The sequence below is a fragment of the Haemaphysalis longicornis genome, unplaced genomic scaffold, assembly GCF_048455015.1.
Source record: "Haemaphysalis longicornis isolate Haplotype H1 unplaced genomic scaffold, Haemaphysalis longicornis Haplotype H1 scaffold_7, whole genome shotgun sequence".
NCBI lineage: Eukaryota > Metazoa > Arthropoda > Arachnida > Ixodida > Ixodidae > Haemaphysalis > Haemaphysalis longicornis.
Window position 1 is genome coordinate 194,760,174 of NW_027526422.1, and position 26,405 is coordinate 194,786,578.

Sequence of the window (26,405 nt, forward strand, 5' to 3'; positions counted from 1 at the left end):
AGAGTACATCTGCCTTTTGCCTCTGTACCACAGGCTACTCCTGTCTGAATAAACTTTAACTTCAACTTCAACTTCAACTGTGCGGACTTGGCACGGCCCCTCCACCAGCTGCTAAGGAAGGGCGCCAGGTGGTCATGGACGGCTTCGGAGGAGCAGGCGTTTCAGGCACTATCAACGGCAATCGCCGACACCACAAGTCTGCGGTTGCCAGATCTCAACCGCCCCTTCGTTGTCCAAACCGATGCAAGTGAGTACAGCATAGGGGCTGTTTTGCTACAGGAACATAGCGGCGAACTGTATCCTCTGGAATTCGCCAGCGGCACTCTCTCGGTGGCCGAACAGAACTATTAAGTCACAGAAAAAGCGTGTCTTGCCGTAGTGTTCGCCCTCAAAAAGTTTAACATGTACTTGGATGGCGCGGATTTCAAGATACAGACTGACCACCAAGCACTGTCATGGTTGTCACGGCTTCAGAACCCTGAGGGTCGCCTCGCACGCTGGGCGCTGAACCTGCAGAAGTATCACTACAAAGTGTAATACAAGAAGGGCACCAGCAACAAAGCCGCGGACGCCTTGTCTCGCGCACCCCTACCCACACAAGAGCAACCAGAACCCCAGGTCTTCGGGGTTACAACGCCTGCAGAAACATGGGGAACCCTGGTAAGTCGCCAGAAGATTCTTGAAGCGCAGCAGACTGACGAACAGTGCAAGCGCATTCGGGAGTCCATTACGACCGCGGAGAACGACGATACTACGGCGGCACGGGCCCCGGTATACGACTGCTACGTCCAAAGACAGGAGGGCTTGCTACTGCGGTACATCCCAAGTGCAGATACGGACAGTGGTGAGTATCTCTTTCGGGTATTCGTACCAAAGCGCCTAAGGCGGTCTTTCGGGTATTCGTACCAAACCGCCTTCGCAGATCATAGTGACGGACAGAAAACATACGAAAAGCTATGCCGCGTTGTCACATGGCCTTGCATGATAAAGGAGGTAATGAAGTACGCCCAGAAATGCCTAGTTTGCCAGTCTGTAAAGCCAAGAAGAGGTAAACCACCTGGCCTCATAAAGTCAATCGAGAGCCGCTTCCCTTGGCAGATCGCGGCTTGCGACGTGATGGGTCCATACCCAAGATCGGTAAAGGGCAATCGCTACCTCCTTGTGGTCACAGATCATTTCTCCAAGTGCGTCGAGCTTTACGCGTTACGTAAACTTGATTCAAAGTTGATCTGGGACAAGTTGTTGGATACGTTCACCCGCTTTGGATTTCCAGAACAACTCATAACGGACAATGCGACGTACTTCACCAGCAAGAACTTCGTGGACACTTGTTCGGTTCTGGGCGGAGTACATAAAAAGACTACTCCGTACCATCCACAAGCCAACATTACGGAACGTGTCAACAGGAACTTGAAGATGATGCTGGTGGCCTTCACTGAACGCCACAAAGACTGGGATGCTCGCCTCTCGGAAATGGCGTTTGCAACTAGGACTACGGTCAATCGCTCGACCGGCTTTACACCGGCAGCCCTGCTGCTTGGCCGCGACCTGTGTTTTCCTGTTGAACATTCATTCAGTGACCAGGTCGAGGTGCGCCCTCGCACATATGTTAACTACGCGCAGGATCTTTGCAGCAGCCTGAACGAGACCATCCAGGATGCCAGGCAACACCTGGATTTGGCACGACTCGAACACAGCCTGCAGTATGAAAAGGGACGGCGCCAGTTTGAGTTTTCCGTCGGGGACCTGGTACTGCGCCGCACACATCCGTTGAGCGATGCAGCAAAAGGGTTGGCTGCTTCCCTGACTGACCGATGGGAAGAACCTTATTAGGTAACAAAGCGCCAATCTCGGCTGACTAATCCCCTTCGCAACCTAAACGGAGGACGGGATACGGGTCCCGTACACATTGACGACCTTAAGAGATATAACGAACGGTACTCGGAAGAAGAAATATAATCTTGTTCATATTCTTACAGGATGCCCTGCCCGCTGAACGATACAGCAACATGGCTCGAGCATGGAGACCCTCCTAAACCCGCATTCATCTCAAACCCACTGGAGAAGTCTTTCTCTACGGCAGCCCCAGCGCTTCTCGGACAACTCGGGAGTTGTCCGGTCTGGGGGGAGGGGGAGTGTAGGGACGCAGCCCCTACGCGCGCCCGCGCAGGGTGATTACTATGAAGTGCGTCAGTTCCTCATGAGCCCGTGCGCGCGTGTGTGACGAACAGTGAGACGGGACAAACACGTGTAGTGCGGATACAACCCGGGGCATGCGAACAACCAACGGAGTGGCGTAAAAGCGGCGCTCACAGGAGCGCCGAAGGGGATGGAGAGCGGGGGGGGGGGGGCGGCGAGTGCGCACCGGGGCACACGCGAGAGCGTCTGCTTCCGCGGGCTGCGGACGGGACCGACGGGCGGCCAGCCACAGCAATGACACCCGGACAGCGAGGAGCAACCAGCGTCCGCGGCGGACGCTCTTTACCCGTCGTCGGCACAAGTGACTGAAGACATCGTCGTGAGTGTACAGCACCAGGCCGTACCTTCCTGAACAAGCAGTGCTTCAACTGCCGCAAGGTTGTCTTTACGCGCACGCTGGCTGTACTACCGTAACAGTGCCTCCGAAGTTGCTTTCTTTGTTTTTTCCTTCCTTTGTTCTCCCGGAATAAACCGGTGACTTGTTCTCATCTGGATTGGCGTTACTTCGTCGGGCGGGTTCGGGCTCACAATCCCTTTACGTTCGAAGGGCGTTCCTTCAGAGTGAAGAATAAGGATCCATATTTGGCTGGCCTATCTGAGTTAAAGAAGAAAACGGGATTGTATGATACGTGCTTTAGCGAGACAAGGTTTGTGCCGATACCGCGCAATAATTATGTCATGCAATCCCTGTCTTATGTTTTCCGCAATTACTCAACAAATTTTAAGCGCAAAACATTCATATTGCCATTTTTTCAAGAAAATGTTTTCATGATTTGTTTCTTTGATGTGCTCTCATATTTGGTTTCTTTTGTTCTCAAACTGATGTCCACAACCGGAAAAGACGAAGTTGAAGAGAGGCGTTCCTTTTCTTCCGTTTTCTTTTCTTTTGCTATCACCAATAGTCAGATAGCGGTTATAATTTTATTTTCGTGTGTGCGAGTTCAATTGTGTCCCTTGTTGCGTCTTTTATGTGTACGCTGTATTAGGTTACATGAATGAAAATGCATACTGTGGTTGAGAATGTATCACTTTACTTTGCGGTTCAAATCTGCGCCGATCATTGCTTCCAGTACTGGGCCAGCCACCTCGTCAAGCTGCTTGAAACAGCAGCTTTTCCGTCGTCATCTTCCCGTAGGGCAACAGTAGTATGTGAGGCATTCCTCCTCTCCTCTCCGGCACTCCTCTCCTCTCCGGCATTCCTCCTCTCCTCACCGAAGCTCCTCTCCTCTCCCGGATTGCGCGACGAATGGCGTGATTGCGCAACACCTGCGGCTCCGCGCACGATAATGCGAAACAGTTTACGGTTGTCGCTGACTGCGGTCAATCAGTCGGCGCATTATACCCTACACTAAATTTCTTCCGCCAGCAACGAGGAAACGAAAAAATCCCGGGCCATCTCCACTAACGGGAAACCTGGGGAGGGGTGAAGCATGCAGTGTATAAGTGTATTCTTGGCACCTTGGCATTCCACCCTCACTGGCACGGTGGTTGAAGCTCGAGTTCCGAAGGCATACTTGGCGACCTACGGGAGGATTCAAGGCGTCCCTCTAGAATACACGGAGCTTGGGAGGTACTTACGTGACCAAGGAGTGCTATCTGCTCGCACGCAAGTTTCTTATTCACGTACTGAGGACAGCGTCATTGTTGAAACTCACCGAAGATCAGTCATTCTAGAATTCACGTCTGGCACGCCGATACCTGCGCGAGTGTTCCTTGGCTTCTGCAGCTTCCCCGTAACAGAATACATGGGTGCAGCCGCAAAGTGTTTTAAATGTCAGAGAAGCATGGGCATACCGCCAAAAATTGCAGAGGACCCGTACGCTGTAAGATATGTTCCGGGTCTCACTCGTACAAAGACTGCATGTCACGGGCCCAACCTCTGTGCGCGAACTGTGGCGGACCGCATCCTGCGTCGTACGGAGCTTGCCCAAAGAAAAAGGCCGCTACTCTTGCTCGATATGTAGAGCAAATTCAGGGCAGTGTTTCAAGTCGACTTGAACCTCCGCCGTACCCTGATCTAGTCTTTACCAGTGATGTGCAGTCGACGCATGGCCCACCACTGCAAAAGCCACCTCCGAAAAAGTCCTATGCGGGAGTAGTCCAAGAACAGTCGCAGAACAAAAATTCAAAAGTTCCTTCTGGTGCTAGTTCTCATGACCAATCCTCGCCCTCGATACGGCGCTCTCGAAGAGATCACGAGGAATCAATAAGCCCGACCGGCCAGATCGACATTGGGAATCTGCTTATTCCGATGCTCTTCGCAGCGATCAAGGCACTGCTATGGGCTTACTCCTCCTCTCGGCGCTTCCCTGAAGTTGAGGCTGTTCTGGCTCTAGAGCCCCTAATAGCATCTAACTTCACGACGCAAGAGCGAGCTGGCATATGTCAACAATGACGACTCAGCCGCCGTCCCCATTTCCGATAGTGTCCATAAACACCCATCTCAAGGACTGTACAATTTTTCAGTGGAACGCAGGTGGCTTGCGTTCAAAACTTTCTAACTTTCGGGAACTTTTACGTTTATACTGTCACGCAGCCAAAGACGACGCAGCTGACTTGAAGAAACAACACGTTTATTGGAGCGAAATTGTGCTCCCCTAACAACTCAAAAGAACACAGCGGCGGCGAAGCAGCGGTCAACAAAGGGACTTGCGCAGGCGAGTGTCGTCGAATGGAATGCCGCGGCGTCTGCTCTGCAAGCTTTTATCTTTTGGGCGCAAGTGTTTCTGCAACCGTCGATTCACATCCAAAACATTGTAGATCACACAAGATTATTGTGGGTTAGCGACGTTAGGGCGAAAGAGTCTGCTTATTTGAATGTGATAGCCCGTGCGGCAAAAAAATAACGAATGGAAGACACGCTTTGCTTAGAACGCAGAAAACACAGCGTGGCCCGGCAGTAAAAACAAACAATAAACAAACAAACAATAAATAAACAAACCCATACATAGTTCGCGGCATTACCGCCCCCCCTCTAAGAGTGCATCGACCCGATGCTAATATAAAAGACATTCCGAACAAACAACAAAAATGTCCGTCATCTTGCATAGTAAGGTTTCAAGCGAACCGCGTGGACGATTTCGGGCCGCGTGCGTCGTCGTGATGCTCCGGAATCACCATCGGGGATCACGTCGCAGGTAAGTTGCCCGACACGTCGTAGAATCTGTTAGGGTCCCAAATACCGTCGAAGAAGCTTCTCACTGAGTCCGCGTCGTCGGATGGGAGTCCAAACCCAAACAAGGTCCCCTGGGTAGTACTCGACGTCTCGGCGTCGGAGGTTGTAGTGCCCGGCATCCACCAGCTGCTGGTCCGTTGTACGAACTCGAGCGATCAGGCGGGCCTCCTCCGCACGCTGAAGGTATCCTTCGACGTAGGGGTTGAGGTCGTCGTCTTCTACATGCGGAAGCATGGCGTCAAGCATCGTACTTGGCAGTCTTCCGTAGACAAGCTCGAACGGCGTCATTTGCGTAGTTCCCTGGATAGCCGTGTTGTACGCAAACGTGACATACGGGAGCACCTCGTCCCAAGTCTTATGTTCAACATCGACGTACATTGACCGGATATCTGGGATCGCCTTGTTCAGTCGTTCCGTTAGTCCGTTCGTTTGGGGGTGGTACGCCGTCGTCCTTCGGTGATCCGTGTTGCTGTAGCGTAAGATTCTTTGGCAGTGAAGGCCGTTCCGCGGTCCGTGATTAGGACTTCAGGGGCTTCATGTCGCAGCACAACTTGCTTTATGAAGAACTTTGCGACTTCTTGTGCAGTCCCCCTCGGAAGAGCGGCGGTCTCTGTGTAGCGCTTCATGTAGTTTGTCCCTACAACAATCCACTTGTTCTGTGATTGCGACGTAGGGAACGGGCCTAGAAGGTCCATTCCAATCTGTTGAGAGGGCCTCTGCGGGAGTGCGATCGGTTACAGAAAGCCGGCGGGTCTTGTAGGCGGCGTTTTTTGTCGCTGGCAGTCACGGCAACTCCGAACGTAGCGGGTGACATCGGATGTAAGGCGGGGCCAGAAGTACTTCGCCTTGATTTTTGCAATAGTGCGAGCTGTGCCGAGATGTCCGGAAGACGGGTCGTCGTGGCACGCTACCAAAATTTTGTCACGGAGCTCTGCGGGGATGACAAGTAGATATATCGTTCTTGTTCCGGTGCTGAAATTCTTCTTCACGAGGACGGAGTTTTTGAGGCTGAATGCTGGCAAGTTCCGCTTGAACGCCCTAGTTATGGCGACATTGCGTCCTTCGAGGTAGTCGATCATGACGCGCAAGTCGGGGTCGGCACGCTGTTGGGCGGCTAGGTTGCTCTCCGTTACGACTCCGAAGAACGCGCTGTCTTCATCGGAGTCTTGTAGTGGTGGGATCGACGGGGGCGCGAGACAGGCAGTCGGCGTCGGAGGAGGAGGAGGAAAAACTTTTATTGTTGCCCGGTAAGTGGTTGGGAGTAGGAGAGGTGGGAGTCCCCGCCCATTCCCCCTCAGCCATCAGCCAGGAGTCCTTGGTCCCTGGCGGCGGCTTCGGCCATCCGGACTACTTGTAGTTGGATGTCAGCTTCCGAGCTGAGCAAGGCTGCCTCCCACTGCTCGGGTGTGTTTATAATGAGTGTTCTCTGATCACTTTTATCTATTTTGGAGCAGGACCAGATGATGTGTTTTAAATCCGCTCTCTGCTTGCAGTGTTTGCACTTGTCGTCTTGTATGCCTGGATAGTAATAGCTGTGTAAGACTGGGTTTGCGTACATACCAGTTTGAATTCGTCTCCAAGCTGTGGCCTGCTGCTTGTTGAGGGTTTTATGCGCTTCCGGGTAATAAAGCCTGCCTTTTCTGTAATGATCAAGTATTTCGCTATAGGTTACCATGCGATAGCTCTATCTGTGGAGTCTTGTGAGCTTTTAGTCTACTCCTGCCTGACATGTAGAGCAAGAGCTCCGATTTCTCTGGTGAACATCCTAGTCCTCTAGGTTCTACATATGATTCTACCACATCGATGGCTGTCTGTAAGGTTTCTTGGATATGACCATCACTGCCGCCAGTTACCCAGAGTGTGATGTCGTCCGCATAGATGGTGTTGTGATCGGTTGATCTAATGCTGGGTTAGGCAATCCCTCGTATGGTTTTTGTCGCTCTTTTGGGTCCCCACCGATGTACCTGCACTTAACTTCACTGATTAGTTCGTCATCTGTGTTTGGGTATCCGTGGATGAGCTTATTAAGGCTTTGTCTCTGGGCAGTCTTACGTCGGAGTTTTTCCTGTCAGATTTATAGACTACTGTAACGTCGAGTTCATGGAGGCGCAAGTTCCGCCGCAAGGCGGTGTCCCACGCCCAATGCTAGAGCTCCAGCCAGTGGCAGAGCGTTTGCACCGGGCAGAAAAATAAAACATTGTGCGCCCGTCACTGTGCCATCCACGCTCTGGAGCAGCATTCGGGCACGCCCAGGCGTATCGTCTGTGCAGAAACATATATGACGGGCTTAAGCGCATGCCAACAGAGATTTCTTCCCCGCAGCAGGTACGCCAAGGCAAGCTCCCCAGTACAATGTACTAGAGGATTGATGTGTACCGTGCAGCGGACAAAGTAATGGAGGGCGCGGGTCCTTTTTGCGATGAAAACATTTATGCAGCACAAACGTTACCCAGAGAACTCCTGTTGCAACTAGCGTCCCCTAAATGTTTTTAAACCAATCTCAAATCAGTTAAGGTGTATTATAAAACATTGCACCATAGAATAAAAAGAAAATATACTATTTAAGGCAATCTGGCCAGGGGTTTTTACATTGATTATGCATTGATTTACATTGGTTAGCATTGAATAATGCTAACAGGATGTTGCGATATTCGCGCCGTAATTTTTATAGAGCCCCTTCCTCCTTAAAACTCCTTTTTTATAAATCACAAATTCGGCCGAAACTGGAGTACGCCTCCTCCTTCTGGGATCCAGCTCAACAGAACCTAATACATTCAGTAGAAATGATCCAGAACAACTCCGTATGTTTTGTACTTACTATAATCGAACATCCAGCATAAAAGCAATGAAATCTAGTCTTAACTTGTAATCGTTAGCATCTCAAAATAACCTTGAAGCCCATACCCAAAAATATGAGTCGAGACCAGGCAAGTCGCCGCGCTGACAGGCAAACCGCTACAACAAGGAGACATTTCCCCCCAAAACTACGGTAGTTTACACCGACGCTGCGTACAACAAAGACACCAAAATCGGAACGACAGCTTTTCATAGCGACGTCCTCTCCGAAGTAGCCCTGCACGCCTACGCACCCTCATCGACATCTCTGCAGCTTCAGGCTATTATCAACGCAATAGAGGCACACCAAGATCAAACAAAACAGGTAATCATCATGGACAAGAAATCGTAAATTCGCAGTCTACGAGAGAATCACATGTACCCCCCCCATGCGCTGCACACTCGCCAGCATCACACGTAACCACCCCGAGCTTCATACTTCTTTGATAGGGTCCCTGGACCCGCAGGTGTAAAGGAGAATGAGAAGGCCCAGGCCCATGCCTCATACCTCTCTATGATCTGGGAACCCCGATACCCTGGCATCACTTCTATGACACATAAGAGCACAGCCGAGAAATGCACCAGACTCGTAGAAAGTACTTACGTGACGTCAGAGACCAGAGAACCACCCTCCCCCACCCATGAAAATTCGCCCACCCTGACGCTGTCCTCATTCCACGAGCACAAACCGGCACGCTACCAACACAACACCTACAACACTAGGTAGACGGGCTTCCAGGCACAACAAAATGCTCACGCTGCGACCAATACCCCAACAATGAACACACCCTCTGGACATGCCCAAATATACAAAGCACCCTGAGATCTTCCCTGCAACCAATTCCTGCCACAAAGCGCCCTACGTGCTCGGAGGCATGGGTCACACCGCCTAAGGAGCTTGAAGAGCTCTATTGGACCACGCTTGTGAACCACATCAAAAACACGACAGGACTATGCACAGCCAGGACTATAGCCAGAACTATAGTCCCTGTAACCTAACCAAGAAGCCAAGCAGTGCTTTGGACACAGGTTTCAAAATAAACAATATCTCTTTCTCTCTCTCTCGACGCAAAATCTTTCACCTCAGCCTGTTTCATAAAATATTTCACCATACAATCCTACCTGATGAGCTCATTTTGCCTCAACAGTATACAACTCCTCGTTTAGATCACGTTCACAAAGTAGCAGTGCCATCATGCCGAACCAACAGTTCCTTTCAGTCATATACACCTCGTACATCCATTGAATGGCAGCACCTTCCAGCCCTTACGGCCAACATCGAAGATCAGCAATTATTTAATAATGCCTTAGCTAACGTTGTATAAGGAAGAAATTTTTTATCATATAATGAACTACTTCTGTTCTGTTTCTGTTTATAAACACTCCCCTCTGTAATACCATATGGTCCTCAGGGCACCAATAAATAAATAAATACATAAATAAATAAATAAATAAACAAATAAGTAAATAAATAAATAAATAAATGCAGAAGAATTTAACAAACAACACTTGCGAAGCCATCTGGTAAGCAACGCTCGCCAGAGGCGCTGCTTACAACAGGAGCTCCTCGGCAGACATTTTCGGCAGACATTTTCCTGTTCTGATTCGCTATATATCTATATATATATATATATATATATATATATATAGCAGAACAGAAAGATACGGGACGAGGGACTCGGTAAAGATACATATCAAGGTTGCAGTCGTCATTGCCAGTGCTATTCGGCTTTTTTTTTTCGAAATATTTAATAGGGCCGAATGACGTGTGCTTGTCAAGTTTCTTTGCTACATTGCTAAATAAGCGAAAATATAAGTCGAGAAAAAATCCGCCGTTTCCGCGGATTTTTTCTCGACTTATATTTTCGCTTATTTAGCAATGTAGCAAAGAAACTTGACAAGCACACGTCATTCGGCCCTATTAAATATTTCGAAAAAAAAAGCCGAATAGCACTTGCAATGACGACTGCAACTTTGATATGTATATATATATATACACGGTAAATGGTTCAGTTATCTTCGTGATGTTCTTTTCCCCGGGGCTTCTCCTCCAAGCCGCAGTAGCGCTGAGGATCTGACCCCGGGTATCCTCAACCGACAAACTCAGCCTCCGATACAAAACTGTACATTTATTTACAGCCCGGCGGGCGACTAAAAAACAGTACTCGCGCGGAGCCCGAAGACAACGGACCGAGCTCTCCTGCGCCCGGGCCGCGTCTCTTCATCTTCATTTCCATTGCTCTTCGTCGGTGGCCGTCCCATGTGGTGGCGGTTAGGACATCCGGTGCGAGCAGGCGGAAAGCGCCGCGCAACACGTGCTTTCCATTTCCGCGCTGCTCGTCCCCCGGCCCGCTCCAGTTGGTGCGTCGAAGCGCCCGACACCTCCACCACCACTGTGAAACATAACTTCAGGAATGTTTCACACACGAAACACGCACTACACACACTTTTGGCACGTGCACCATCGTTCCTTCAGTTTGACGACACAACAATCAGCACGGCCAGTGCCCCTTGACCCTGGCTGCAGGTCACCATGACAAAATAGGCACAATCCTCATCTAGCTCATTCAGAACGAGCGGCGGTACGCACCGGCCGTCGTCATCCGAAAACGCTCTTGCCATGCGCCGCACACCCTCACACAACAGTATCAGGGGCCTTTCTCCTCCTCGCTTCCTCGCTCGGGAAGGGACCGCTGCCGCCTCGTCGGCCTGCGTTGCAGCCACGCTGCACTGCGGTGAAGCTGGCTGACACTTCCTCCCTTCTTTGTCCGAACACCCCAGTTCAGCCAATCCTGAGCTCGGGGCGCCGTGCTCCACTACGCGCTGTTCGTCAGCGTAATCAGCAGACGGCTGCTTAGCGTTCACACCAATGCTGACATGCAATGCTGGAGAGGCTATTTCTTCAGCCACTCCTGCAGTCCTACCTGCAATTACCTGGGGCTGCACTACACGAGCGGCCGTACCCTGATTTGCACTTTCCTCTCTCACTTCGCTGGAGCTTCCCATGGCAATCGCATTCTCGCGACATGACATCTCGGTATCTAGAGAAACACAGGATGCAGTGGGCGTGACACCAACTGCATCCTCGCGCGATTCCCGGGTTGCTGCATCCTGCAAAGCTCTTGGCCGCTCGGCCATGCTCCCGGAATGTTCTGCGCCTCCGCACGCTGCGACGACGGGCTCACGCTCACCTGAAGCCAGCCCCGGCCCCGTCAGAACGGCTGACTTAAGAACCTCATTGTCCTTCCGCTCCTTTCTGTGGGAACCCTCGTGTTCGGCCGTTAACGAACCACTGTTCACGCACGAAGCGCCGTTGTCTACCACACACCGTTGTGTGACGCAAGGAGTAGCGAGGGGCTCATCGGCAACATGAACACTAACATGCGACGCAGCGGAGCCTTTCTCTCTTGCCATCAGCTTCATCACGGGCATGCGCACACTATCATTGACCTCTGACTGCCTGTCATTTCCAAATGCAGCCTCGCGCGTAACACCTTCTTTCACCTCCATCTTCACTTCGGTGAAGCTTTCTACGCGGGATGCTTCACTATCCTGCTCCCCGGTTGCAGGAAATCTGAGCGCCCACGAAGGAACGCGCGCCACTATCCTCTCTTCGCTTTTCCCGCGAGATTCTGATAGTGCCGAATCCCGCGAAACAGGACGCTCATGCACGCCCAGTGAATGGGTTCCACCTCGCACATCTTTCGGCGTACCGGAACACCCCAGTTCACTCTTTCCCTCAGTGCTGAACATTATTGTTTGAGCTGTCGGTGAGGCAGGAACATTGTTAGCTCTCTTGAAACGTTCACTCTTGGAACGTTCCGCCACTAACTCTGCCTCAGCGATTCTCAACTTCGCCAGCAATAGCGCCTTCTGCTCCGCGAACGACATGGCTGACCTAATCCTGACGCTCGCTGTCTCGTCAGCCCTCACACACAGCTCCATCTCACCATGCCTAGCTAACCGGCCTCCATTATCTCAGAGTCAGGGCTGCTCATAAAGCACCCCCTACATGTCATGGTGAGCCACGCACCCAGGATCAAGACAGGCACTGACCTGCATAGCTTGGTGCCTGTAGAGATGCCGCATCGGTGCAGACGGGGTATTCATTTATGCACCGCTCCTTCCGCCGAGGTGTCCACCAACAAATCCCGCTGACTTGTCGCCTCTCGACAGCTCGCTGCTCCGGCCGCTCCTCGTTCAGTGGGCTGCTGATGCCTCCACTGACCGCTGGTCACGCTGCTTCTCCGCCGCTCAGCATGCCGCAGAGATCGCCTCGGTCTCCGTTGAGACGTCCGCTGAGCGCCGGTCGAGCCGCTTCTCCACCAGGCTGACGAGCTCGCTGCTCCGGCCGCTCCCTCCGTGGAGGGCCCGTCTCACTCGCCGGCCGGCTGAGTCGTCGCTGTTGAAGATCCTGTCGACTGCGCCAGTTATCTTCGTGATGTTCTTTTCCCCGGGGCTTCTCCTCCAAGCCGCAGTAGCGCTGAGGATCTGACCCCGGGTATCCTCAACCGACAAACTCAGCCTCCGATACAAAACTGTACATTTATTTACAGCCCGGCGGGCGACTAAAAAACAGTACTCGCGCGGAGCCCGAAGACAACGGACCGAGCTCTCCTGCGCCCGGGCCGCGTCTCTTCATCTTCATTTCCATTGCTCTTCGTCGGTGGCCGTCCCATGTGGTGGCGGTTAGGAAATCCGGTGCGAGCAGGCGGAAAGCGCCGCCCAACACGTGCTTTCCATTTCCGCGCTGCTCGTCCCCCGGCCCGCTCCAGTTGGTGCGTCGAAGCGCCCGACAGGTTCTGAGCGGCTTATATGGCGCTCGTTGAGTTTAGTGTATATAGCGAGACGAATACAGCTCTGCTGTGACGTCAGCCCTGCACCGTTGGGCACGCAGGCTTAGTTTTTTTTAGGCCAGGTGGTGCACCGATTGTCAGGAGGCTGTGTTCATTGTCGGGCTTAAAATAACTTCTGTCTGTCAGTGTTAGCTAAGATAATTTCGCCCGAGTTCGTAATCAAAGATACCTCTTTTTTATTCTGCGTAACTCCTGCCATCCCTCTCTCCATGGTTTGTTGAATTGAGATAAGTTTTGTTCCGAGGTGTTTAGTAAGTTACCAACCTCCTGGGCAATATGCGAGTGCCCCACAAGTGCAATGAGTGTCAGTGTGTATTGTTATGGGCCGAGAAGTCCACTGTGTAATACTCCATAGGTCTTGCCCATAAGCCGGCTTTAATGTCTTACCTGATACGCTATCCGTGATTTACATGAGCACCGCGAACTTGTCCGAGATAGCTTCATTCATCCTTTGTTCCAATACGTGATACGTGGCTTAAAGTGAAGTCGCTCTGGGTATCCTACTGTAATTCGAATTTATATCTATATTTTACCTTACGACAAATCTTTTCGAGTTCACTTTGTAAAGAAACATTCGTACATCTTTTTTCAATTCAGTTAATACGGCGATTAGACGATGTTGGACAAAATTCTCAAGTGAGCCAGACATCCATAAATCCCCCTTCTAGACAGGATGCTACTTCCGAGGGATGGTGTCTCCTTGTCCGACGCCATTCCGACTGATCATAAGCCGAACTACCGCACCCGTATATTTCAGGAATATTCTCCTCCCAAAGAGCCCAAATGTAATTCTCTCCTATTCAAGAATACGGATTGTTTACTTTACCCAGTTTGAGTAGGTAGGACAGAGGAAAACTCGCGGCGGTGGCTCAGTGGGTAAGGCGCTGTGCTGCTGGGCCTAACGACGCGAGTTTAATTCCGTGCCGTGGGGATGCGTCTTCTGATGGGGGCGAAAAGTGAAACCGCCAGTGTGTTCGAGATTTCGGCGCACGTTTGTGTAGAGTCGGTGCGCTAAATATTTCAATCAATCAATCAATCAATCAATCAATCAATCAATCAATCAATCAATCAATCAATCAATCAATCAATCAATCAATCAATCAATCAATCAATCAATCAATCAATCAATCAATCAAATATCCCAGCTTTACAGGTTGCGGGCCCTTACAGTTCAAGGTGGCAGCATGGGCTAGCTACAATACAGGCTGAAGTGCGAATATAAAAGATTCAGTGTTTCTATCGCTGTGCCGGGTTGTACTGAATCAAAAGGCTTCATATAAATTGCTTCTACGCGCTGCTGTACTTTATACCTCGTTTCCTCCGCAAAAGAAAGTTATAAATTTATCGGCGTGAGTGCGGTGTACTCGTATGTATTGACATCTACAATGGAGAGTTTACTGCTGACGCCTTGGAATTAGCAACATTTATTTCGCTGATCAGCGACGCTGCTGCTGACCGGACACTGGTGTAGCAACAAGGCGGAGGTTAAAAAAAGTGATCTCGCAGGCTTGTTTGACAAGCCTCGCCATCTAGAGAGAGAGAGAGTGAGAGAGGGTAAAGACGACCCCAAAACAGCGCCATGTTCGCCTCGAACACTGAAATTCTTTTGAGCAATTCATTGGAATTTCCCAAGTCCTCCTAGTCTATTCACTGCTCCACAAAACATCCTTCCACCACCACTTCCTTGAGCTTCCGTTAACATTAGTGCCAATACGGCCGCTGTGACAGCATACCGACAGCCGCCTGAACCAGTGTCTTTTGCATCGCAGGTTGGTGTATTCAAATGCCTAGATATCGCATGGTGTCAGGTTTATTTTGCGCATTTGCAGTTGCCGGAACTATCATTTTGGTGTTTTCACCTTGGGTTTATACTTGCTAACAAGATGTCTACAAACCAGCTTGGGAAGTAAAATGAGTGTGGAAATGAGATTCGTGAGCTTCGAACGGAAATAAAGAGATAAAGAAGAGCATAACATTCTGCAACATAGCCTTTGAAGACATACAGAAGTTAGCTGCTTCACAATAGGAGAGGGGTACAATAAAGAAATAGCGTCCTAAATGTGATAACTGGATACCGAAGCTTCATCAGAGGCTTGTGCAGTGCGAGAAGTGTTCGTGTGGTTCGAACATCGAAATAGAAGGGCTCGCTGAAACAGACGGCGAAAACATAGCTGACTTGGTGAGAAAAGCGGTGACGCAGTGGGCGAACCTGTTCGATGCCACGAGATAGAACACTATCACCGTGCGCCTACAGGAGAAGCTGGTAAAAGTACTGTTGCCGTGCAGTTTGAAAGCAGGCAAAAAAGGTACGTTTCGCTGAAGATGGCACAAAAAAAGCCGTCAAAATAGGCAGGTTGGAATTAACAGGAACGAACAAATCAATCTGTACGACCACCTATGCCCTACCTTGAAACACGTCCTTTTCCTGGAACTGACAAGGAAACGCGAGTTCAAGTGACGGTTTGTGTGGACACGAAACAGAAAACCTTTGCATGGAAAATCTAACTTCTCCCTCCCGTCTGGACCACCCACCCTAATATATATATATATATATATATATCATGCGCGGAATGTATCTCCAAAACATTAACCAGCCTTCACGGGCCATCCAACCCTTACGCTCGTAACACAGCCTCACCCCTTTCATCACCTGTACTCGATGACAACTGTTGGGCGATTTCCCAAAAGTCGAGGGTCTCAACTGCCCCTGTACTGATATACTGGATATCAACCCGCACTCATAACTTTGATTCGGTTGACCTTTGTTTTCAATACAATTTGCCTGTTGTCCATGGGAGTATCAGAAAAACTCCAAGCACACACTCGGGGAATAGCTTCTGTCCCTATGTACTAAATCAGAACCCAGTCTTCGCATCCAGCACTTCTCCTGGTGCCCACGCAATAAAAACTTCCCGGCTTCTCCTCTTTGCATGATGTCCTTGTAGTAGATAAAAACGGACACCCATCTGACTTCGGGTGAATTTACCGCTGCGCTCCGCAGCTGCTGTTATTCATATCGTGCAACCTGTGGCTCCCTTGCCCTTCTGACCGATGACTTCAATCTCTTCGCCCTCAATCACACCATCTGACATACAGAAACGGGCCCCAGCATTACTAGAAACACTGCCCTGCATCTCTGGTGGGCACAATTGACGTCTGGTGGTGCTTCGACAAAGAAAACCTTCGGCTACAGAAATTGTGAGTACAGCGCCAAAGCTGGATCTCCCCCTCAATAATTGGCACGGTCTCCGGAAGTTCGTCACCTTCCGCCTTATGGATCTGCATCGAGCACTGGATTGATGAACTCATTGAGACTGCGCCGCCAACACTGAAAAGGTTGGTCTCCTCCCACTCTATCTCCGAAGAACACGGCCAGCGGAGTTTTGAGCATTTCGGACGACGTACCGCTCTACACAAACTTCAAATGGCGGACTTGAAGTCGCTCAACGCTAATTTTATACCTCGAGGACACCATGGTTGCCAGGGCAATGTCCTCCTCCTCCTGAATTTACGTTCGTGATTTGATAGCCGTGTTGAAATGGGTTAAATCGCCCTTTTGATTCGATACAGCAAGGGTAATGGCGTAGCGATTGTCGTAATTGGCATCATCCACATATATCGCGTCCTGGGATATTAAAGACGATAGTCTTTCTTGGGCAGCTTAAACCCAGAACTTTTGGTCTGTCTGTTATGTCTGTCTGTCTGTCTGTGTGACTCGATTTAGCCACCCGAAAAAAAACCTTATTGTCTTATATACTCACAGCTAAATCTGCCCGTCTAAGTCCGGTGTAATGTTTATACTTGTCATCATTGTTGAAGAAGAACAATACATTACACAAATATAAGACAAAAAATTAACACAGAAGTGGTATTTGCAGTGTTCCTTTATAAAAAATTATACAGGCTTAATTTTTGCGAACTTAAATGCTTTATCAACTGCAGAATAAAAATACACTTTGGAGTCACCTGCTGTCGCCCGCGCCACTATAGCTTCTGGCGCTGGTTTAAGAAATGAACCGGCAACAGTTACGAAAGGTTCCACGAGATAGGCTCCACGTTCTGCTTGGAACGCACGTGGAGTAGGGCAACGTAGTTCTATCAATGTTGAAGTAGGGCGCCTCGATTCACGCGTGTCTCCGCCGTACGGCAGCGTTGGCATCGAGACACCCGGCCTGGAGCAGTGGAACGCTGAACATTTAAAATTATTTAAGCAAACCTTTGTCGTCTTTACCTTGGGAGGAGCGCGCCGCAAGAGGGACAACATGATTGGTGAACGGGAAAGCGAAGGGAGGCATTTACTTGGCAAAAGTCGATAAAGACTATCTTCTTTAGTCAACATTTGCAACGAAAAAAGCAGATACGCTGAAAAATTTTTTGGAATGGTTTCTGTAAAGAGTTTGCTCTCGCAAAAGTGTTCCCAGGTGCGCGTTTTCCAGTAATAGCGGGGAATAATGAGCGTCCTGGCGTCGGTTGGAATTAACAAGCGACGAAATAGCGCATGACAACTCGTTGATTTGGAAGACGATCCCAGGCGGCACAGAAAGTGCGCCCCAAGACCGGCCCGTCTACGGCCGCTTTCTGGCATGTCCGGCCAGCATCCAGGTTCTGGCAGCCACTGATCATGCGTTGAACGGCCAACATTCGGCAACCAGCGCTTCGGCATTTTTCCGTCCGCCCGTGTCCGGACGCACAACGGCAGCTAACCGGCTGCCAGATATTTAGTTCTCTTACGGCTGCCGATGTTGAGAAAGAGAACGGCCGAAGTACGGCCTTAGGGCATCTGTTTTTTCTTCAGGAAGCGGTAATCGGCCGAAGCACGGCAAGCGACCGGCCACAGAATATGCGTATTCTTGCGGCAGTTGGTGTTCGAAATGAGACCGGCCGGAGCGCGGCTGCCGTGCATTCGTTGTTTCAACGGTGAACAGCGCGTCCGGCGGACGTACCGCCCCAGAATATACGTTTTTCATTCGGTTACCTGTCCTCGGCCGAATTACGGCAAGCGAATGGCCACAGAATATTTGGCAACCGGTGTTCAAGAGGAGACCGGCCTATGTAAGGTATCTGGTTATACGGCATTTTTTCGGCAAACGGCATACAGCCGAACAACGGCTCGCGCCTGGGCGCCGAGAATTCATGCACAGACGTGTTTGGAAGGAGACCGACCGGTTTTATCCTGGGGGGAGAAAAAGCCGTTAGGGAGCCGAATGACGGGGACGCGTTTTTCATCCGCTCCGTGTTTCTACGTTTTAAATGAACGAACATCGTTTGTCAAATAGTAATGAGTGTTCTCGGTGAACGGGCAAGGTGCAAGGACTCACTGGGCATTAGAAGGGAACCGTTTAGGCCATCGAAATGTCATTTATTGCCACAAGAAGACTGTGCCACACCGACGGGTGAGCTAAGCCTCGCCAGTCATCGCCGCTACCACGCCTCTGCCGCCGGCTTCATCGACGCATCCGCTCGAGGCTATTCGCTCGCTCAAGAAATGGAGAGCATTGGAGACATCGACCCGCCAGAGATGTCCGATCCGAGATGGAGATGGTTCACCAAAATAACTGGCCTTCAAGGGCGTCGAGCAAGCGGCCACCACGCAGGAGCTAAACCGCCACCATGTCAAGGACTCCCCACCAAAGAAAGGCAAGTGCGAGCAAAAGCGCAAGTTATTCTCCTTACAATTAAACTGCGACAAGCAATGTTGCACTATGTTGTTGGTGATAAACGTAGAAGAGACTCGCTCGTGCATTGGTAGGATCAACTTCATGCCCTGCACTATGTTACTTCAGGGGATTTTACGACTGCCTATTTAGAAACAAAATTATTTTAAATTTGCTATAAAACACAGCCTTGTCACTGACGAAGCCTAGCTGTTAATTCAGTTCAGATGTTTGAAGGTGAGCTTAGCTACTCTTGGGATATGACTCATTTGGGTAAACATAATCGCCAGCATCCTAGCAAACACGGATTTTGTCAGGATTTTCTTGCTCAACGCAGATTGTTGAGTTCACGCACGATTTGGCTCTTGCAATAGATAAGCTTAAAGTGGTTGACTGTATATTCTTGGACTGCAAAAAAGCAAATGATGGTGTTGCATATCACCTTCTGCGTAGTACATTTCATCCTATGAACTGAATGAATCGGTTTTTGCATTGTTATTACTATTGGACCTATAGCTTTGTTCAAAAGTACTGTGTAGTTAACCGGACTATTGCGAATGAACGTGATTCCATATACCTGCAGCTGTATTCGAATTTAATAACATCCTGGTGTGCTGATTCAGAAACGTTTTTGGATGTTAAACAGTGTGTTAACGGCACCTTTACAAGAAAACCTTAATTCCAATTCGATACGTATACCGTAAATTATGCTGCTGTGACAACGGCCGAGGAATATAAATACCTAGGAGTTTATTTAGGGAGTGGTTAGAGGTTAAATAGGCAGGTTCACACCATAAAAGTTACGGCTGCATATGTTTTTGACTTTCTGAGACGAGATTTCAGTGAACCTCCATCTAACTGAAAAGAACAACCGTATTTCACTCATGTGCGCTCAATCTTGGAGTACGCATGTGTTTTCGTGGATCCCTTCACCAAAGAGCTGGTTGATACGCTCGAAAACATACAGAATATGTCAGTGCGATTCGTATTAGGTAATTGGCACGCTCAACTTAGCATGAGAGAAAGTAAAAGTAAACTGAAATGGCAGGACGTGAAAGATCACAGACGAAACCACAGGTTGAACTTTTTTCGTAATATCTATGATTCGAAAACTGTTGTAGCAGGGGAGAAGTATGTCCAAGTGCCATTCTACATATCGCAAGTGGGACCGCTAGCTTAAAGGAAATTATTAACTTTCCCTTAAAGGTGACGCCTTGCGCGATTCATTTTATTTTACATCAATACTTCGGTGTAATTATCTTCCACGTATGATTGCATTAACTGTTTATATTGACGATTTTCAGCGCGCTTTGTAAAATTATTTTGTTATTTTGTCTCATATTTAATGCTTAGTGTTATGTATCTCCCTTCTGTAATGCATGCAAAGGCAAGCAGGATTCAATTAAATAAATAAATAAATAAATAAATAAATAAATAAATAAATAAATAAATAAATAAATAAATAAATAAATAAAAAATAAATAAATAAATAAATAAATAAATAAATAAATAAATAAATAAAACAATTAATAAATAAAAGAATAAAAATAAATAAATAAATAAATAAATAAACTTCCAGAGGCGCAAGTTTTCCTCCGACGGGTTGAGAATCCTACGCATTCAACCTTGACCAATAAAATATTTATTGCCCTATTCGTTGCAGTATGCAAGGTTTCCTGTATGCATGCTACCATTGCTATGTTATTGGTTTGAAACAAATTATGTAACTCTAATTTTACGCCTTTCCTTGCGTGAACACAAAGGGATACAACGGCAGCCACCTGAAGCAGTGCGTCATTCGCGACGCGTCTAGAATTTTTTGAACGTAGTATGACATTAGAAGAAAATTAAGCTCTTTTGGACTATTAAGTGGTGTGGACGTATACTCATGAAAACAACATTAAAACAGATTGAAAATAAAAGTACCTGTTCGCTCCTTCTTAGGTTCAGCCCTGCGCAAGATCATCAGAAAAGTTGATCGAGTAGAAAATGTCTTTGCAAGAAAAATGGGCAAAAACTGGACATACTTTTTAGTGAAGGAGTTATATTAAATGCTCCTGAGTGTCTTGTTGAGAACCAAAACGCTCCGTAAAGGCATTCACGCCGGTTTTATATACATCAAAATTGGTCAAGCACCTCTTATAAAAATAGTTTATGTAGTCATAGCATGAAAGTGTTCCGGAATATTGCCCTAAAAGAAATTGGCTAAAAGCGGCGCAATTTATCTCTCTGAAATTCAATCCACTAAAGTATGCGCCCTCCGCCGCCCGCCCCCCCCCCCTCCTCTTTCCCCGTTTATTACAGGTAAGCCGCCCCACAGAGGATATCAGGACCTGGACAATACATCTATTCAAGCTCTACAAAGAACTGAATATTTCTGTGTTCCGCAGTAAATGAGGCACAGCAATTAAAGGAACGAAAATTTGTAAGCACTGTTAATAAATGCATTTTGCTGTCAACTGAGGCTGGTAATTAAGCAAGGCAGCGCTGAAAGCTTGACGGCTGGTGGTTGCGCGCGAGCTCACTTTGATGTGGCTGCATTGGACCCAAAATGCTGGGTTTGTGCTGCTTCTGCACTGCGCGAATGAGTCATCTGCTTGCGCGACATGCAGTGACCGGCCTCAGTACAGTTAACGTACTGTGGCTGAACTCCAAAGCCCGTAGCACGGCCGTATTTCCGGTAGCTTTAGTCCGGCTGGAGTCCAATGACCGCATCTCGGCTGTCCTCCGGCGGCCGTACTTCGGCCGTACACGGGTGGCTTTGGAATGGCCGGAGCCCTACGGCTGGAATCCGGCCGTATGACCGTAAGCCGGTCGACTGGCCGACGGACACTGGCCGTTGGACAGCCATGGGAGTACGGCCGTATACGGCCAAAAGGCCCACATTTGGACATGGGCCGAACATGGCTGCCGGAAAACGGCCGGACATAAAATCACCGGCCAAAGAACACCGGCCTGTTTTAGGCCGAACAGTCCTGTGCTGCCTGGGCGAGTTCTTGCCCGGAAGAAGGCATAGTGCATATTCAGTGATAAAATGCACTCCGGCACACCTTCTGGGTGTTTTGTTCAGTCTTGAGTAAAGCGTGTCTTGGGGGCTTTTAGTCATTTTGAGGTCAAATAAGCAGCCCATCGTCAACTAGGATATCTGTATGGCACCATGGATGTCGACGAATTGTGATGTAAAAACGACGGAAGTTAAGAAGGCTCACACCGGTATCAAGTGCACTGCAGGAACCTCCTACGGCATGTCCAATAGAAAAATTACAGACGCTGATCGGGTTCTGGGCCAACACGGATATCTCAAATTTATTGCGCTTAGAAAGCGAACAGAAATTGTACGTGAAAGTTTATTCGTCGCGTAATTCACGGTACTTAGGGCTATCAAAATGGCCGCTTCTTTGTCAAAGCTTGGTAGCATGCCCCCTAAATCTCCCTGCCTTCCGTACTCGTTCGAAGACAGTACCAGATATCGCGCACACATTTCAACTCAGCCTCCACACAGCAGTGCATTACACGCATGCCCTTAGAAGTCCCTGGGCTAACAATGTTTACTTTCACTTTAATTATACACCTTTTTCAATCCTAAAGATGAACAGGATGATCAAACGGAAAACGATCCACGCAACTAACGCAACGACGCAACTAGAAATCCAAATCATCGCAGTAGCTAACTTGGCGAAACATATAGGTCAGCACAAAATGTTCCATCTAAAAGTGACGTCGACTGAAAGTGTCGCATATTCGCTGCAGTAAATAGTCTGTTCTTTCCCACGGAGGAGCAGCTCGTAAACCTCCGCACGCTGTGCCCTTCCCAGTGCATGTGGCCAAGGGCACGAAGCTAGTTGGCCGAGGGCGCCGTGTCCTGCTGAGCCGCCGCACGGAGAAAGGAGGCTCGCTCGTAGTACTTGTCGTATATTCGCCGGATGGTGATTATGTCGTCCACAAGCGCTTGCGTCACCATCTGCACGAAGGCCAGCAGGATGACGAAGACGAGGCAGACGCCCGTGATGATGGTGACGTTTTCCCGCACGAAGCGGTGCGCAGCGTCCAGGCAGTTTCTGGTATACACCTGGAACCAGGCGTCGTAGTCGGTCATGTTCAGCACGTTGCGGCCGCACGACAGACTCACCACCTGCGCCAAGGGAGTAAAAGGGCCGATAAAAAAAGTCATTCAATGTTCGAATGGCACTGAAAAAATTCCGGAATAAACTTCTAAGCAGTTTTCACATGAACCGAGCGTGGTGCCTTGCCGTTATTATCCACAGTGACCATCGTTAGTATAGAAAGCATCTCATCTCTTTCGACAATGTCATGAAACACATTATCAGCCCAGAATCGCCGTGCTAATCTTCTTGGCGAGCTGGTGAAGCCCTCTATTCGACGCTGCACAGCAGAGCAAATGGCATCTGCGTTGACCATCGCTTTCTGCCAAGACAACAACGCATGCCTGTCTCGGTAGGTGTAATACCAGTTGGAGTCTAGCCGAAAGGCAATCGAGGCACCGCAAGTTGCCGTAAAAAGCCAGCGAAGGGCACATGGTTATTTATGTAGCTCCGTGCAGTATTAAACTATTATACTAGTCAACCGCCCAGCACCCGCCCTTGGCCGAGCTGGCACCGTCCTCTCCGACAGTGCCTGCTTCTCTCTCTTAGCCAGTGGTTCGTACAGAAACATGCTCACGGCGAGGACCCAGTTACGCCCGAGAGGTTCAATGTGCCTTCGTCTTGAGAGGAATCTCCTACCCCGGTCACCATATCTTGCTAATAATCCCTAACGTTGGATGAAATTGTACTCGGCCCCTATCATATATACCATTCAACAAATGACTGCGTTCAAGGCCGCATTGCTCTGTTCGCGTGAGCACCTGTTTCAAAGGGCGATCCAGATTTGTGACTTTCCATAAACTGCGAAAAGCCTTGTTCGAGATCGCACATGCGTCGTGCTTAGAATGGGCTATAAGCAAACCTATGAACCTCATGCTACTTTTTAAAAATCTACACACTCGAGACTTTCCTATCATACCTGCTGAGCTCAATTAGGCTACCAGTCCACCTTTCGGTCTTCCTGATTTCCTCCGCGTAAATTCACCGCAGGTCCTACCATTTAACAAGTGCTTATACGTCTTAATATTGGGTTCTCTTGAAATCCATGTTTCCCAACATGCTTTCACTCAGTTGACTTACGCAGGCATCAAAGATTTGAACACATTTTTTCCGTGCTGTGACAACACTTGTTCTTAACACGTCCTCTCAGACTCGTCACATGTTAGTTATATACGCATTAACGCGTGTATGTCTATGTACACATGATATGTTTACATGCACATAAAGTTGTTAATAACCCAATGTAGCTTGTGTTTCATTCGTTCTTCATTTTGCCTTTTTTAGGTCTTCCTTATTTTTTCTTTCGTTTTCTGAGGAGTACGCACATGATGGATATTTTTGATTTTCTTAGGTCAATGCTAAAAATCTTTTATTTCTTATTTGTTATTTCTTTTGCAGAATTAGCTCCATTTATGCCATTATAACGATTAAACTGATTAAATTCGCCCGTTATGCATTTTTCTTCAAATCCAACACTAATGCTACTTTCCAAATGTCATAATGCCAAACCTAATGTCACTACGTGACTGCTGTCGCTTGTTTACTTTGTCTCTAGCTGAACTTATCTTTAGATATCGCACGACCCTCGCAGCAAAATCACCCACAACAAAGAAATACCTGCGCGAACGTGATTAGTGCGAAGATTGATAGATACACAAACGCGAGCTAACAAAACGAGAGAAAAAAATGAGACAACCGCGCCTGCTAGCTACTGCAGATTAACCACAGCTCTGTGATGGCTCTAGCTGTTGGCAATTGACATGGTGATGATGATAGCTACTGCACTCGGGGAACACCCAGAGAAATCCCGGTTTCTCCATCACGCGAGATTTGCGGCGCTGTTACTTTTTGCCAAATTCGTAATACCGATGTTCCTCGTTTATAACTGGGAAAATTAATTACGTGCGTTACTTTGAATTATGCGCTATATTGAAATTCGTAGTTCTGAAATATTTTTACATCGAAAATATAAGCAACCTCGCGGAGGTTCCTACAATATTCGTGAATTTGAGAAATTCGTCAATCTGGGGTTCGTAGTAACCAGATTTGACTATCTTCATTTATGCTATTATAACGGATAAATGATTTAGGTTTGCCAGTAATGTGCTTTCGTGCAAGTACAGATAGAGAGCCGGTTGGTCCCTTTCAACGATATTTTGTTGGTGTTTTGCTTTCCTCTTTCGGCCCTTTTTTATTCGTCTTTGTTTGGCGAGGACGTGTACAGGATACATATATGTTGATTTGGTTATTTTATTTTATAATCTCTGACATCTATTTGTGTTTTTTTTTTTTCTTTTTCAAATTCCATTTCCCAAGTATCCGTGCTTACGCAATTGCAACGACTGTATAATCATACTTTCACGCAAATTATTCGTTTTGCGCAAATGCAGCTCACTACGTGGTTGGTCCGTTTTAACGAGTACTTTATTTTTATGTGGTTTTGTTTTCTCGGATTTTTAACACCAGAGCTGTTGAAGCTTGATCTCTGTCCATGCGGTTCGTTAACACAAAACTTCCGTCACCGGCGAAGTAGAGAGGGGGAAAATGCTACGGCTTGTAGTTTGTGGGAAAGTGGGGATGGGGAAGGGAGCCCACGGTCACGTGTTGCGAGTGCGCGCCTCAAGGAAAAAATGTGGTCAGGGAGATCATGGGAATTGAACCCGGGATCTCTACGCCGTGAAACCGGTAATCTAAAAACTCCGCTACCCGAATTAACCTAGCGGTAAGGAGTAAGCTATTGCGGGGAACAATAGCATGTGCAGCCACTTGGAAAAAAGAAAAGTTGCAGAGACATCTATGTTTGTAGCCTAAGATGTAAGGCACAATAGCGATACTTCGACTCGCACGGAGCGTTTTCGTACGCAACTGCTGAATTTCCAATCTATGCTTCACGAGCACGCAATGGTATCGAAAAGAGAAATAATAGCAACAAGGGTTTTTAGTCGCCGTGTCCCAGGAGAGACAAACGCTCTCTGTGCTTCTGTGGCTTAAAATGTGAGCGTTAAAGGTTGCGAATGCGAAGTGTTGGTCAGTTTGAGCGAGGAGGAGGAATCAGCGTCAGTGTATGAATGAATAAATTTTTTCATCCAAATGAGATCGAACGCCTCATGTTGCGGAAGAGGACGAGGAGAAGAGGGAAAAAATGTCAGCAGGTGGCATGGGATCAAAATGTCTATTCCGTGATGTCTAGGCTGGGCTGAACAATTTTGTTTTCTTCGAAGAGAGAGAGTGAGAGAGAGTGAGAGAGAAAGAGAGAGAAGATTGTTGTTGAGGAAGAAACAGTTGTGGTTTACGAAAATGGGGTAAAGAGATGGCAGGGAGCTCAACGGTGGAACCTGAGTCTACGCCACCAGATGCAGCAGCTCCTCCCCTTGCCCTCTACATCAGTTCGCGCTGATCTCGAGGTAACGAGCTGGTCAGATCTGCCTCTCATGCTTCGATAAAGTGGAATATGTCATGTTGGAGTTGTTCTCGCCTGGCCATATTCTTGGACATGGCTAAGTTGCGCGCAAGAGGGCGGATTTTCCCATTATTTTAGGAAAGTTCTAAGTTGATGTCTGATGTCTTGCCTAACACCTTAAAG

The 26,405-nt window shown here is 48.4% G+C and overlaps 1 protein-coding gene across 1 annotated transcript in view; it reads right to left on the minus strand.

Moving 5' to 3' along the window:
* Positions 1 to 1,569: 1,569 nt before the first annotated feature.
* Positions 1,570 to 26,405, minus strand: part of LOC144146738 (tetraspanin-33-like) — a 40,519-nt gene continuing 15,683 nt past the window's right edge. Inside the window, exons 4-6 of the mRNA XM_077678665.1 lie at positions 22,586 to 22,851; positions 18,229 to 18,304; positions 1,570 to 1,698 (exon numbers count right to left, since the gene is read on the minus strand). Of these exons, the coding sequence (XP_077534791.1) occupies positions 1,570 to 1,698; positions 18,229 to 18,304; positions 22,586 to 22,851 (471 nt within the window). The remainder of the gene's footprint in view (positions 1,699 to 18,228; positions 18,305 to 22,585; positions 22,852 to 26,405) is intronic.